The sequence below is a fragment of the Euleptes europaea genome, chromosome 13, assembly GCF_029931775.1.
Source record: "Euleptes europaea isolate rEulEur1 chromosome 13, rEulEur1.hap1, whole genome shotgun sequence".
Taxonomy (NCBI): domain Eukaryota; kingdom Metazoa; phylum Chordata; class Lepidosauria; order Squamata; family Sphaerodactylidae; genus Euleptes; species Euleptes europaea.
In genome coordinates, this window is record NC_079324.1 from 60,936,825 (window position 1) to 60,951,468 (window position 14,644).

A 14,644-nucleotide genomic window follows, 5' to 3' on the forward strand; every position below is an offset into this window, starting at 1 on the left:
TCCTCTGTGGCATGTAGGACCTTAATCAGCTGAACACCAGCTAAGGCTTTCAAAATTGTAATCTGGCCAGGGTTCGATTACTGTAATGTGATCTATGTGGAGCTGCCTTTACAAACTGTCTGCTGGTCCAAAATGCAGCCATCTGTCAGCAACAAGATGCAGGGAACGTCACCCTTGTGTTGAAAGATATGTGCTGGGGGTGTGTTCCTGAAGGCGGAGCTTCTTTTGGGTATCTTCCTAACCCTGTTCGCCCCGGGAACACCCCCTTGAGCTGCAGCGGGGCTACGTCGCCTTTTTTGGTGTCGCAACCTCACTTTGTTCAATGGGGAGTTTTCCCTTTTTTTAGTGTTTTTATTTTTTAAACCTCTTTTTTGTCTCTGTGGCGGCTGGGAAGTGTCTGAGGAGGAGGCGAGCTCTGCTGCTCCCAGCTGCGCTGATCTACCCCCCCTTCAGGATTGCACTCAAAGTCAAAGTACTTAATGGCCTCTATTCTGTTTCAGCCTACAAATGTTTGTGGGAATGGCAGGGTCAAGCATGAGCATGTGTGGGTGCTTTTATCAGAAAAGTCGGGGACTTTGTGCTCATGTTCTTTTTTTCGAGCATGGCCTGCAAGTCGTCACACAATGCTACGTGAGAAATCCACAGCTAAGCCCAGTCCTCGTGGCTTGGGAGCCTCACTGCAGCAGGTACCACGCAAGGCTGGACTTTGGGTTTCCTGCTCCGTTTCCCAACTCGCACACTGGGCCAGGTATTTAATGAACAGGACGGACCTGAAGAGTGAAGGCATCACAGATGGCCCAAGGAGAACAGAAACTGGAAAATATTTTGGCATTTTTAAAATGGATCTCTGATGGATCCATTTTCCTATCTACTGCCAGTTCACATTGGTCATGTTACCAATTCAACACTGTTAAAAACAAACACACACATAAAGTAACTACACTGAACCTTGGCTATTTTTCTGTTTTACCCTTCGTATTTCTGCAGTTGAGAAACCAGACGTCTTGAGCTGTTCACATTCCTTATGGAGGTTTTTGAAGGCTTCCACCAGCTCTTCATACTGTGAAAAAAGAGAACTTCTATATATGCCGGCAGGACTGTAGCATCTCAGCCTGGTTTTGTTTTATCAATTACATTCAGTGACCTGGTTGGTGAGCGAACCACAGGGTGAATGACAACCTCGTAGTTAATTGGGTTTGCAAGCCACAGCCTAGAAGCTACAGAGCCTGGCTTGCTCTGTATTAAGGAACCCTGGACAAAAATGCACAAAATAAATATTTGCAGCGAACAATGACCAAAATAATTGATCTGATCATAAAATATTGTACATAGAAACAATCAGATATATGTTGATATTTACCACTGTTAAAACAATTTTGCAAGCCGGTATTGTTTAATGGTGGTTTATTATTACAGTTTCTATTTTGAACAAGCCAGTGGATTATTGGCGTGCATTTTACATAATGGAAAATGGAGAGTTGTATCTTTATACAAATTAGGAATGGCACACACTGAACAAACATACAAGTTGCATTCCTTTCTTTAACTACAGTTTTTGTTTAGTTATTTTAATTACAAATTTGGCTATTGTCAACAGGGAGAAAATTTATTTTTTTAACATCTATGCCTCTCCAGACTCTTAGAACAATATGGAGTATTATGTAAACATGGAAAAGTAAGATTTCCATGAAAGGTTGTAACTGAATGCATGAGAAAAACTAATATATAGCTACAAAGTATGTCATAAATATTAACAAATCACACTGGCTTTATATTTTATTTTTGAAAACCCTGCCTGGTAATTTGAAATTAACAACTATAAAACCATTCAATCACTAATATTTACTTATTTGAAGGAATGGAATTATCAACATATTCTACTCTGTGTATCAGGAATCAATCAGAAAACAAGAGTTTTCAGTTGCAACAGAAGGCCAAACTAGAAAAGTTCTGTAAGAAGAGCAGTCACCAGGGGTGGGGGTATGTTCCTCAACTGGGGGCTGAGGCCACAGAAGAGGGGGCATAATATCCTCTCTTCCTCTTTATTTCCTCTATATTTCCCACCCTGAGAGCAAGTAGCAGCTTTTGAGGAGGTGATTTAATCAGCAAAACAGTACAAGTCAAAAAAGATAACACCCCTCCCCACCAAAGCTGAGGTGCCCTTCTGATTCAGGTGGCTGCACTAAGGGAATATTTCTGTGAAACACAAATAAAAACAGGCCTCTGATCAGAGGATACAAACCTGCTCGCAGAAGCTTTGTCTCCTTATGCTCTCTTGGAGGGTGGGGGATTACAAGATACAAAACTGAAAAAGGAAAATGTAAAATGCTAGACAAAAAAACACCCGCCGCCTCAGCACGCTTGTGTTTTCCTTTGGATCTTAAAGGGCAGATCCTAACCCCAGAAGATAGGTGTGGTACTAAAGACCTTTTTATTTTTAAAAAGGCATCCACACATACATACCCATTGATGGCACGCAGCTGGACATGCTCAGGTTGTCTGAGGAAGGATCCTGCCAGGCACTAGCAAAATCCCAATCTTTAATCTGCAACATTCCCTCCTCCCCACAACTAGAGTCTTAGATGGGAGGCCTATGGGTGGTCTCCATTCAACACCATGAATGGGAGATTTGCAGGTGGCTGCACTTAACTAGGGTCACCAACTCCGGGTTTCAAATTCCTGGAGATCTGGAGGTAGAACCTGGGGAGGATGGAGTTTGGGGAGAGGAGGGAGCTCAGAAGGGATATGATCCACCCTCTGAAGCTGCCATTTTCTCCAAGGGAACTAACCTCTATAGTCTGGAGATCAGATGTAATTCTGGGAGAACTCCAGGTCTCACCTGGAGGTTGGCAACCCTGTTTTTAACCGTTTTAAAACCCTAATCGATCCACATCATGGAAATGGGAACACTTAAAAATTACTGAGACGATCCAGCAAAAGCTAAACACTTTAAAGTTAAACTGATTTCAATGGGAAAGTTTTAAATTCATGCTCAACTTTCCCAAAGAAATCAAGAGAACTTAAAAATGCTTAGCATTGGATGAATCACATCTTATGTTAACAAGCCCCTACAGAAGAAAATTACATCGCAAACTTTAGGACATATTAACTTAGTGCAGGCCACAGACCTTATTTTACTCTGTCAGGCCCATGAATGCCCCCGATGCCCCACTGGGGCCACACAACAGGTGTGCTGCCATTTTATACTCTAGATATGATGTGGTCTAGGGTGGGCTAGACTTCTGTGAAGCATCAATTGTCTTTGTACCAATAAACCCCAAGGACCACTCTTGTCGGTAACAATTCAAGACATTTGGGAGTTACACAAAAGGATCTGGGAGGGAGACAACAATGACAGGACTGCGTGCTGATTATTGCTGTTATAATGCTGTCAGTAGCCAGTGTAGGAAGTATGTATGTCCAAGTGCATATAACTACCCAAGGCTCAGAGCATGCCATAATCTAACAAGCTTGAATGGGTATATATAAGTGGTCAGTCTGGTTGAGCTTTGCTCTGATCATCTTTAGGAATTCAATCAAAAAGGTGTCACCTAATATACTGCTTGCATGACTCTTCTGGTCCGTAGTAGGTATATATCGCATCAAGGAGATCTGGCAATGAACTCTCCCTGTTTTTACTTACATTAGTACTTACAACAGTGCCAGGGTAACCAATATATCGAAAACTCTACCTGTCTGTTAGTATCAGCCACTGTATCATCCTGAAGGAACTCCATTGGCACATCCACTCTGATTAGGAAGCGTGCCAGATAGGCTCTTTTCTTGAGCTCGTTTGTCCGCTGAAGGAGCCAATGCAAGACAGGATGAATCACAGGCTTGCTTCCAGTAACTAAGCCTTGGCGGAACGTGCTCCTAAATGAAAGCAGAGCATCAGGCTCTATCAAGGCATTTCAAATCGGAGGAAGGAGGTTCGGGACAAACCTAAGCGGTTCTTACCGCTTTCCCCCCGAGTGCCTATTAGAAAGCTCAGAATTAACAACAGTCCTTATTCATGTACCACTTTATAGCCTCTTCTGATCATAGAGCGCAGCAGGGAAGATGGTGCTTGCCTCCCTAGGCCTCCCACAAAATGCACCATCTCAGACACACATACACACCCTTCCCAAACAGGTCCCTCTTGCTGCCACCTCACTGCTCCTTTCTCCAGCCCTATCCTTCTTCAGTCACTTTTGTTGATCCTGGGTGGGGGGCTTCAGACAACCAAAAGCTTAGAAGAGCCTCCCCCAATGGTAATCTCTCTGCACAGCGGCTCCGTCCATGGTCATGGGAAGCACTGGCAAGGGCTGTCTGTAGTACAGTGCTGCACAATGAACCCAATTCCACCGTGCCCCTGGAACGGTAGGCAACTGGAGGGGGGGGGGAAGCAGGGAGAAAGCAACATGCCTCAGGTTCATCATGTGGTTGGCTGACACAGCCAGCCATTTCCACGTTACGTGTGGCTGTATCTGCCCTGCAGCAAGATTATACCAAGGAGTCCCCACAGTGCCCTGACAGTACCGGAGTGGGACCACTGACGCTCAACCATAGTTAAAACAGTAGCACCCTCTAGTGCCCAATGCAAGATACACACAGAGCTGATGAAGAAACAAGCGAACTGTAGCAGCATGCTCCGGCAAGAACAAAATGCAAGGTAATCTTGGTCATGTTTACTCAGAAGGAAGCCCCCTGGATCTTAGTGAAGCTTTCTGATAGATGTACAAAGGAACACAGCTGTGGGGAAGTCCACAGAAAACATGCTTTCAGTCGCCACATTAAACCTGGGGTGTCGCCACTGCTACATCCAGTTCTAAGCTGACTAGCAGCACACTCTGAAACCTAAGTTCAGCCAAAAGCAAAGATGCATCAAGCAATTAGCTGGTCATGAGAAATAATTTCGTACAAGCAAGCAAACAAGTTACTGCTATAAGGCACGACACAAATGTTAACAGCAGGATGCTTGTACAAGGGATAAAATTGAGACTTCACAGATATGTATTTTTACAGGTTCAAATTACTTCAGTACTGGCTACATTTCACTGCCATCAACAGAACATAAATACTTACAAGTCACTAGTACCTCCTGGAGGTTTATATTTCAGAATACCGAGAAGGCTCAACATCCGTTTAGCAGTCTGCTCTGGCGACTCTTCTCTAATGTCAACAACATGCTGAAAAGTTTAAAAATAACCCAGTATAATTAATATGACAACTTTGTTGCACACTTAAAACAAGGCTACATTAATGAGCGTAGGCAGGCTTAATGCAGATTGTCTCTTCCCTGGCCACGAATTTAAGCCATTTTATTGATTTCAATGGGCTGTTCATCAATTGCAACACACAAAGTATACAAAATACAGAAGTAATTCTTGAAGAGAGAGGGGGTACTATTAAACAGCAGGATTTTTTAAAAAATTTGTAGGTGTGAGGAGGGACTAGGCACACTCTGTGCAAGAAAAAAAATTAAGAGTTGCACTGGCCAAAAATCACAAAGTAAACATGCATTCCCTATAGCCTGATACCATTCAGATTTACTTTCAAAGTACTTTCCATTGACCTCAGAAAGACATACTTCAGAGTAAACATGCATAAGATCTTTCCATCATTCTGTTCCTAAGATTTCAAGGAATTTTTGTTTTTGGGGGAGGGCGGGATGAGCATGCTGGGGGAATTAAAAAGGAACAGGCAGGGGCCAAACTTCTTCAGACGGGGCATATAAGTACCTGGGGATGAGGAGAGAGTTATGCAGAGCAAGATACCTCAAGCTAACAACTGCCGAGATCCTGACAAAAACCACCCCCAGCTTTTACTAAATCAAATCTGACAGAAAATCAAACTATTGGCTTTGCTGAACGGACAGTGTTTTCCTCCGCAGACACAATCCACCTACTGCAACAGGACAGCTTTATGGTTCGCTGGGACATCTGGTGATGCAAGAGGATGTCAGTGCAAGATGGCAGGCCTGCTTTTTATGGCCATGTACATTTCTGAGCCAGAGGAGGTTTACAAAACAGAGAGAGAGAGAAGCTGCCAATGCATTAGGTACTCAGGCATTTTTGTTTTAAGGGCCAAGACCATGCAACATTTTCAGAACATGGGGACTACATGGGAAGTACCTTTGCAGCATTCAGTCTAAAGGTACTCTCTTTTACTGAGGTGACATCTGAAAAAAAAATGGCTCTGCTCGCTGGCACAGAAGCACAGTACCAACTGACTGCCCCCTCCCTCCATGACATCACCAAAACAGTTCCTACCCTGACTCTTAGAACAGTTGTCTGCTTTTTTTTTAAGCAAGGTAATTAAACCAATTACACTTTCAAAAAAGCTTTTTGTTTAAATACAGGTTCATTACAAGTTACACTTAACAGAAAGGGCCAAACAGTTAACAAATTACACTTTTAAAAAGTCGTACCCACCAACAACATGGGGGCAGATTAACAGCTGAACCAGTGTTAGATTTGTTGGTATGTGTGCCTGCTTTAAGCTGAGCAAAGGGAAACTGAGTTCTCCCATGAGGCTGAGGGGCACACTGTGACATCTTTTTAACATAACAACGAAAAGCGGGGGGGAACCAAATGGAACTCAACCAGAGTACTGGATTCCAAACCAAAGAGGTTGAGCTGAAAAATACTAAAATTACAAATATATAAATTTTAATAAGGTGCACATTCAAGTTAAAAACATAAAGCCTCTAGCATAGGCAAGACTTTCACATTCAGTGTATACAAACATGAACACTTGTGATTACAATCTTACATTGACCAAAGTAGGATCCAAAAAAGGACAAGACGCATTTCGCATAGAGGCCTTATGTTTTTAACTTGAATGAGCACCTTATTAAAATTTATATATTTGTAATTTTAGCATTTTTCAGCTCAACCTCTACGGTTTGGAATCTTTTTAACATAGCCAACTGTGAACAATCAATTGCTATAAACCACTACCTTCGGACCAGCCAACACCTTTTTCTATTATGCCTATCTTCACCACAGGATTTGAATGAGGGACTGGGAGACAGCGAGATGGAGGCCACAACTCCAACATACTCCATGCATCTTTTGCTAGTCTTCCTTATGGCCTTTACGTGGAAATTGTTATGTATGTACATAGTTAGGCGATATGCAGGGGGAAACTTAGGAACTTGAGTCTGGGATGAAGGATCCTAAACCCTGCATGAGCCATTGGCCCAAACCATAACGCGCCATTGGCCCTAAGCCGGCACACGCCATTGACGACCCGGGGTTGTTCGCCCCCTATCACGGATCAGGGGGGGAGTGGCCATGGGCGGCCAGGGGGGCATATAAGCAGGGCTGTTTGCACTGTCTTCTTCAGTTCTGTTCTTCAATACAATAAAGCGTTGTTGTTGGAACTCAGTCTCGACCTCATGTGTCCTCCCCACGCGGACTTAACAGAAATGAATCCTGCTTTGTTCAATGGGATTCACTCCTTAATAAGTGTTCTTAGAAGAAGTTGGTTTTTATATGCCAACTTTCTCTACCACTTAAGGAAGAATCAAACCAACTTACAAAAACCTTCCCTCCCCACAACAGACACCTTGTGAGGTAGGTGGGGCTGAGAGAGCTCTAAGAGAGCTGTGACTAGCCCAAGGTCAGCCAGCTGGCTTCGTGTGGAGGAGTGGGGAAACCAACCCGGTTCACCAGATTAGCATCCACTGGTCATGTGGAGGACCAGGGAATCAAACCCAGTTCTCCAGATTAGAGCACTACTCCAAACCACTACTCTTAACACCACGTTGGCTCTAAGTATGGGCTTAGAATCCTGTGCTAGCCAGCTGAGAGGATGAGACTGTTAAGTAGCCAGCTTTCTAACACCCACATTTCAACATCTTAAAAGTTCACCCCTTACCTTTGTGTCAATCTCCCCCAGAACATCACTGAGTAACTGTAGCAGCTGCGTGGACTCCAAGGAGTCAAAGGTGATTAGATTGAAGTTCTTCTTAAAGGGCTCCTTATTGAGCTTCTCAACGATGAACTTAAGTTGGTCACTCATCTTGACACCGCCAAGAGTGGTCCTATGAGAAAGAGAGGGAAAGCAGCTTTATGGAACAATGCAAAGGAATCTATGCTTCTTTGTGAAAACAATAAACACACTTATAAAAATGGTCCACACAGAGAATTGAAGAGGTTGCAGAATAGCAGAATAACAGCTCAACCAAAGACTGTACGCTTTAGCTTCATTTTTAGGTCTGAGAATTTAAGCCTTTGTGTGTTGTAGCAACCACCCTCTACAGCCAATAAATGCATACAAATAGTGACTGTAATACTCCTCATGTCCCAGTGAGAAAGGCAAACCATACATTAATGCAAATAAAAATACTAGACCATCTTGGCTACAACACCTCCTCTGACTGCAAGAGAGAGGGAAAGAAAATGGTGAGTTCTTTCTTTACCTACACAACCCTGGTGCATATGCATTGCTGGTTACCTCAGCCTTTTCCTTTCCTCTTTCTCTTCATTGCCCTGGGACAAAATTCAGTGTATAGGTTCTTCACAGCAGGAACTTTTAGTTTCGTTTTACTGATATTAGAAGAAGAGCTTGTTTTTCTGTGGCGACTTTCGCTCCCGCTTAAGGAAGAATCAAACGGGCTTACAATCACCTTCCCTTCCCCACAACAGACACCCTGGGAGATAGGTGGGCTGAGAGAGCTGTGACTGGCCCAAGGTCACCCAGCTGGCTTCATGCGGAGGAGCGAGGAAACAAATCCAGTTCACCAGATCAGCCTCCGCCGCTCGTGGGGAGGAGTGGGGAATCAACCCCATTTCTCCAGAGCAGACCCCTCCACTCCAAACCACTGCTTTTAACCACTACACCACGCTGGCCCGTAAACCACCTCGCACGTTGATGGCACTACGTTACCCAAGAACAAGAATGTCACTTTGGAAGACAACTATCCGAAAATGAGATTTAAAATATAACAGACTACTAACAAGCACACACCGCGCACGTTGATGGCACTACGTTACCCAAGAACAAGAATGTCACTTTGGAAGACAACTATCCGAAAATGAGATTTAAAATATAACAGACTACTAACAAGCACACACCGCGCACGTTGATGGCACTACGTTACCCAAGAACAAGAATGTCACTTTGGAAGACAACTATCTGAAAATGAGATTTAAAATATAACAGACTACTAACAAGACCACAATCCCCCCCCTCAACGAAAGACATTCCTTCGGGTTCCCGTATTTCAAGGGACACCCCTCCTTCTTCAACAAGGTGGCCCCCATTAACAGAATGACCCTTCCAAATGCCCCTGGGGGGGTGGTTGTTCCCCAAACGACCCAATTCGACAAGGTCCACGACACACCAAAGAGAGGTTTTTCGTGCTGCACCTCTCGGGGTGAGGGAATAGCCATTCCTAAACTTAAAAAAAACAACCCCCTAAAACTACGTCCTCTCCCATCCCCCACACACCCGCCCTTCATTACCTCAGATTTGACCCGAAACGCTCCTCCAAACTCCCCCCTCCCTTGCGGAAAGAGACTCTCCCTCTGAGTCGCCAGGCCCTTGGTAACGGTTGCTAAGGCGCGGTGGCGCCGCCACGTCGGCTCACGTGACCAACACGGCGGCGCCTGACGAGCGGGGAAGCGAGAGGGAGAACGCCGCCTCAAAGTCGACGGGAGGCGTTAGCCGCGCGAGGGCGTCGTTGCGCATGCGCAGATTTTTGAGGCGAAAGAGGCGGTCTGTCTTGCTTTTCGTTTCCCGCCCAGAAAGGCTGAGGGCGCGGAGGGGCGCAGAGGCCTCCGACCAGAACGTGCAAAAGAGGGTTAAGGGTTGTTTTTGTGTGGGCAAGCGCAAGTCCCACTTGTAGTTGTGGTTATTAAGAACATAAGGCCCTGCTGGATCAGACCAAGGCCCATCAGGTCCAGCAGTCTGTTCCCACAGTGGCCAACCAGGGGCCTCCAGGAAGCCCCCAAACAAGACGACTGCAGCAGCACCATCCTGCCTGTGTTCCTCAGCACCTAGTATAACAGGCATGCCCCTCTGATCCTGGAGAGAATAGGGATGCATCATGACTAGTATCCATTTTGAATAGTAGCCGTGAATAACCCTCTCCTCCATGAATATGTCCACTCCCCTCTTAAAGCCCTCCAAGCTGGCAGCCATCACCACATCCTGGGGCAGGGAGTTCCGCCGTTTAACTATGCGTTGTGTGAAAAAATACTTCTTTTAATCTGTTTTGAATCTCACCCTCCAGCTTTAGCAGATGACCCCGTGTTCTAGTATTATGAGAGAGGGAGAAAAGCCTCTCCCTGTCCACTCCACACCATGCATAATTTTATAGACCTCCATCATGTCTCCCCTCAGCCGCCTTCTTTCCAAGCTAAACAGCCCTAAGCGTCCTAACCGTTCCCCATAGGACAGTTGCTCCAGTCCCCTAATCATTTTGGTTGCTCTTTTCTGCACCTTCTCAAGCTCTGTAACATCCTTTGTTAGGTGTGGTGACCAGAACTGTACACAGTATTCCAAATTTATTTATTTATTTACACAGTATTTATTATATAACTACTATTAATCATAGTAGTTATATAATAAATGAATTCCTGCATTAACAGTAATAAAGTCCATACTATTTTATGGCAACGAGCTCAAAAAAATCTTGTGTCGCCTTAAAGCAGCGTTTCTCAACCTTTTTACCCTTGCAGAACCCTTGAAATAATACCCATGTCTCAGTTAATTGCTGTCAAGTCGCTTCCAACTCATGGCGACCCTATGAATGAAAGTCCTCCAAAGTGTCCTGTCTTTGACAGCCTTGCTCAGGTCTTGCAAATTGAGGGCTGTGGCTTCCTTGATAGAGTCAATCCATCTCTTGTTGGGTCTTCCTCTTTCCCTGCTGCCCTCAACTTTTCCTAGCATGACTGTCTTTTCTAGTGACTCTTGCCTTCTAGTAATGTGACCAAAGTACGATAGCCGCAGTTTAGTCATTTTAGCTTCTAGGGTCAGTTCAGGCTTGGTTTGATCTATAACCCACGGATTTGGTTTTTTGGCAGTTCACAATATCCGTAACACTCCGTAACACTGTATCGGTAACATATGATTTGCATATGATTATTCATCACTATTTCTCGCTGAATCCCTAACAATTTCTCACAGAACCCTAGGGTTCCGGGAAATCCCAGTTGAGAAAAGCTGCCTTAAAGGCTAACAGGCAAACCTTTGCAGACTAGAGATCTCGTTTCTGTAGGTGCATGAATTGCTGTGCTCGTGTACCTGTCACTTTTCTTAAAATACCTTGTTTCACGGAGCTAAGGGGGGATCTATGTGGTTCTGACCATTTCGCCCCTCACAACAGCCCTGTGAGGTAGATTAGGCTAAGAGTGACTAACTTCATAGCTGAGTGGGAATTTGAGCCAAGTCTGACACTAACCTTTATACTGCACTATAAGGGTAATACTTCATGCAGCTGATGAAGTGGACTCTGGATTATGAAAGTTCATGGCAGAATAAATATAATCATTTTTTATTTCCATACCTGTGTGTGTGAAAGAGAGACTTGGTTATATAGGGAAAATGGGTAAAAAGTGCTGGTAAAGTGATATCTGCTATTATAAATGTCTTTTAAACAATAAGAAATTTATGAAGGATTTTATTTATTTTAAGCAGTTTACCTTCCAAAGTCAGCTTCAAACAAGAAAGACAATTCAACAGAATCACAACATAAAATCCCAGCAATATAAAGTGGCATAAAATGCAATTTATTAAAAGCAGCAAGAGTGCCTTTTAGCCAAATGGAACTTCAGCGAACAGTAGCAGTCTACCTCTGAATACCAAAGGGGACAGAAAATCTTTCATACTTTTAGAACAATCTCATGCAGCATTGGCTAAATATCAGTGTAAATCAGATGCTGTAGATTTCTTTATCAAATGTTAGTCTTCCTGAAATAGTAAAACGTTTGAGTAAAAATTGCTTCCCGTTTATTATTAAATGTATTTATTACCCCTCTTTTCCAAAAAGATTATTCAAAGCTGCTCACATCACAGTTTAAAAATAAACAATAAAATCATTTAGATTGGTTAAACTTAATAGAGGCGCAGAAATTTTAAAACAGCAGATTAAAAACAACCACAGTTGGGCAACAGTTTGTTTTTTTTGCTGGGGGTACTCTTCTGCAGTTAGTTTTGCCAGACATCTCCAGTTTAAAAATTGTGCTTTATTGCCACCTTCTGGTTTGATGCTCTCATCAGATGAGTGAAGTAAACTATTTTTAAACTTGATGCTGGTGACTGATGAGGCAAAAGAGCTTTGCATGGGCTTAGGGTCTTGTTGTGCTGCAAACCATGCAAAGAAGCTACACCGTTGAGCAAGCCAGAACAATATTTGTAAGGGCTACAGATCTCTGGCATGCAAACTAATCCCAAGTAGGTACTTTGCAGCACAATTTAATAAGACCCTGAGTTTGGGCAAAGCCTTAATTTGTGGTTCCACCTGCCCAGTAGGGTTGCCAGGTCCCCCCTGACCACCGGGGTGGGGGAGGGGGTAATGTTGCCAGCTCCAGGTTGAGAAACTCCTATAAATTTGGGGTAGAGCCTGGGGAGGACAGGGACCTCAGCGGGGTACAATGCCACAGAGTCTACCCTGCAAAGCATCCATTTTCTCCAGAGGTACTGATCTCTGTCGTCTGGAAATAAGCTGTAATTCCGGGGGATCCCCAGGTCCTACCTAGATGCTGGCATCCATATTTTGAGTCCATGTACACATGACAACTATCCTAATGAGATCTCTGTACCCGACCAGTGTGGTGTAGTGTAGTGGTTAGAGTGTCACATCAGGATCTAGGAGACCCAGGTTTTAATTCCCACTTTGCTGTGGAAGTTTGCTGGGTGACCTTGGGCCAGTCACATACTCTCAGCCTAATCTACCTCACAGGATTGTTGTGAGGGTAAAATGGAGACGAGGAGAACAATATATGCTGCATTGGGTCCCCATTGGGGAGAAAGGTGGGGAATAAATTAATAAGTAATACCAATGGCATGTTACCGGGCTGCAACCAAGCTCCATAGTCTATGTGCCCCTTTCCATTATACACCTAATGTAATAATTCTTCCTAGTACAAAAATAAAAAGGGGGTAGAGACAGCATACAAATCAAATCTATACATACCTGGGCCTTTGCACTGAGTGCTCTTATCATGCATCACAGCCCCCCACACCCCAGTCTGTGGCTTGTAAGTATGGGCAAAAACGCATGGTCGCTTTAGCCTCCTTTATTCCCTGTTTCAGCCAGGATTCAGCCAGGATCGAATGCACGTTCAGCAAAACGCCTGCGTTTGATCCTGGCTAAATCCTGGGTGAAACAGGGAATAAAGGAGGCTAAATGGCCCAGGCTAGCCTGATCTCGTCAGATCTCAGAAGCTAAGCAGGGTCGGCCCTGGTTAGTATTTGGATGGGAGACCACCAAGGAATACCAGGGTTGCTGTGCAGAGGAAGGCACTGGCAAACCACCTCTGTAAGTCTCTTGCCATGAAAACCCCCCAAAAGGGGTCGCCATAAGTCGGCTGCGACTTGAAGGCACTTTACACACACACACAAAGTGACCATGCGTTTTTGCCCCATATGAACTGGACCGCAGACACAACACTGGCGCTCAACATAGAATTCAAGGTCATATTGACCCTTAAAGCACTATATGGCTTGGTCCCAGCATACCTTAAGGAGTGCCTACTACCCTTCTACCCTGGTCATCTTTGGAGACTATGTTTGGGGTGCCCCTGCTATCTGAGGCTAGATGGGTGACAACCCAAGAAAGGACCTTCTTGGTTGTGGCACTGAAACTTTGGAACTCCCTTCCCAGGGGGATACATCTGTCTCTATAGTTGCCTTCCACTGGAGGATGAAGACTTTCTGTTTTGCTTAGCATTCTCTCACTAATTCTTATTAGCTCTCCCTCCATTTCTATATTTTTATATATTTAATTGTTTTAGATATTTTGTATATATTTGTATTTTAAACATTGTTTCAGTGTTTGAAATGTTCCCTTCCTTGGGGACCCCTGAGTTGGGTGGAAAGTGGCATAGAAATGTTATTAATAAATAAATACCAAATTGAGCACTTGCATTTGGCTGGAAAACTTGAGAATATTTCCCAAGAATATTCAACTAATAAGGCTGGATCCAGAGAAAAGATTTTCATGTTCCAGATACCTAAATGTTCATTCCATAAACCAGGGTACGTTATCCAAACGGTCCTACATCTGGAATGTGTGTGGGGGCCATACCACTTCAGCGATGGTTTGGAAGGATAATGTCGATGCGGTCTGCAACAGTAAGTTATTTCTTTTGTTATTTAATGCCTAAACAAAACATATTCAGAAATGTTTCTCCCTGAAATCTATCACCACACCATTGGGCAGTCTATATATATGAATGAGAGAAAGAAAGAGAGATGAGTTTAATGTTTTTCCTTTCTGTTTGTTTTATTTATTCTCTGCAGCTTTCTTTTTTTAAGGCACAAATCACCAAGTAACAGGTCTTCTGATCTGTTTGGTTCATCTTCCTTTCCTCTTTGGCTGGCTCGCTGTGCCTTTAAGTGGTGTGATTTGGCTTTGTGTCGGGTGGGCGTGTGTGTCTAGGAAGCCAGAAACCAAACAGCTGCCGCGCAAAGAGCGGGTGTCTTCAGTTCC

The 14,644-nt window shown here is 44.0% G+C and overlaps 1 protein-coding gene across 1 annotated transcript in view; it reads right to left on the bottom strand.

Moving 5' to 3' along the window:
- IFT81 (intraflagellar transport 81) overlaps positions 1–8,012 on the bottom strand; it is a 50,029-nt gene extending 42,017 nt beyond the window's left edge. Inside the window, exons 1-4 of the mRNA XM_056859341.1 lie at positions 7,864–8,012; positions 5,065–5,168; positions 3,693–3,873; positions 971–1,060 (exon numbers count right to left, since the gene is read on the bottom strand). Of these exons, the coding sequence (XP_056715319.1) occupies positions 971–1,060; positions 3,693–3,873; positions 5,065–5,168; positions 7,864–8,007 (519 nt within the window). The 5' untranslated portion in view covers positions 8,008–8,012. The remainder of the gene's footprint in view (positions 1–970; positions 1,061–3,692; positions 3,874–5,064; positions 5,169–7,863) is intronic.
- Positions 8,013–14,644: the final 6,632 nt, after the last annotated feature.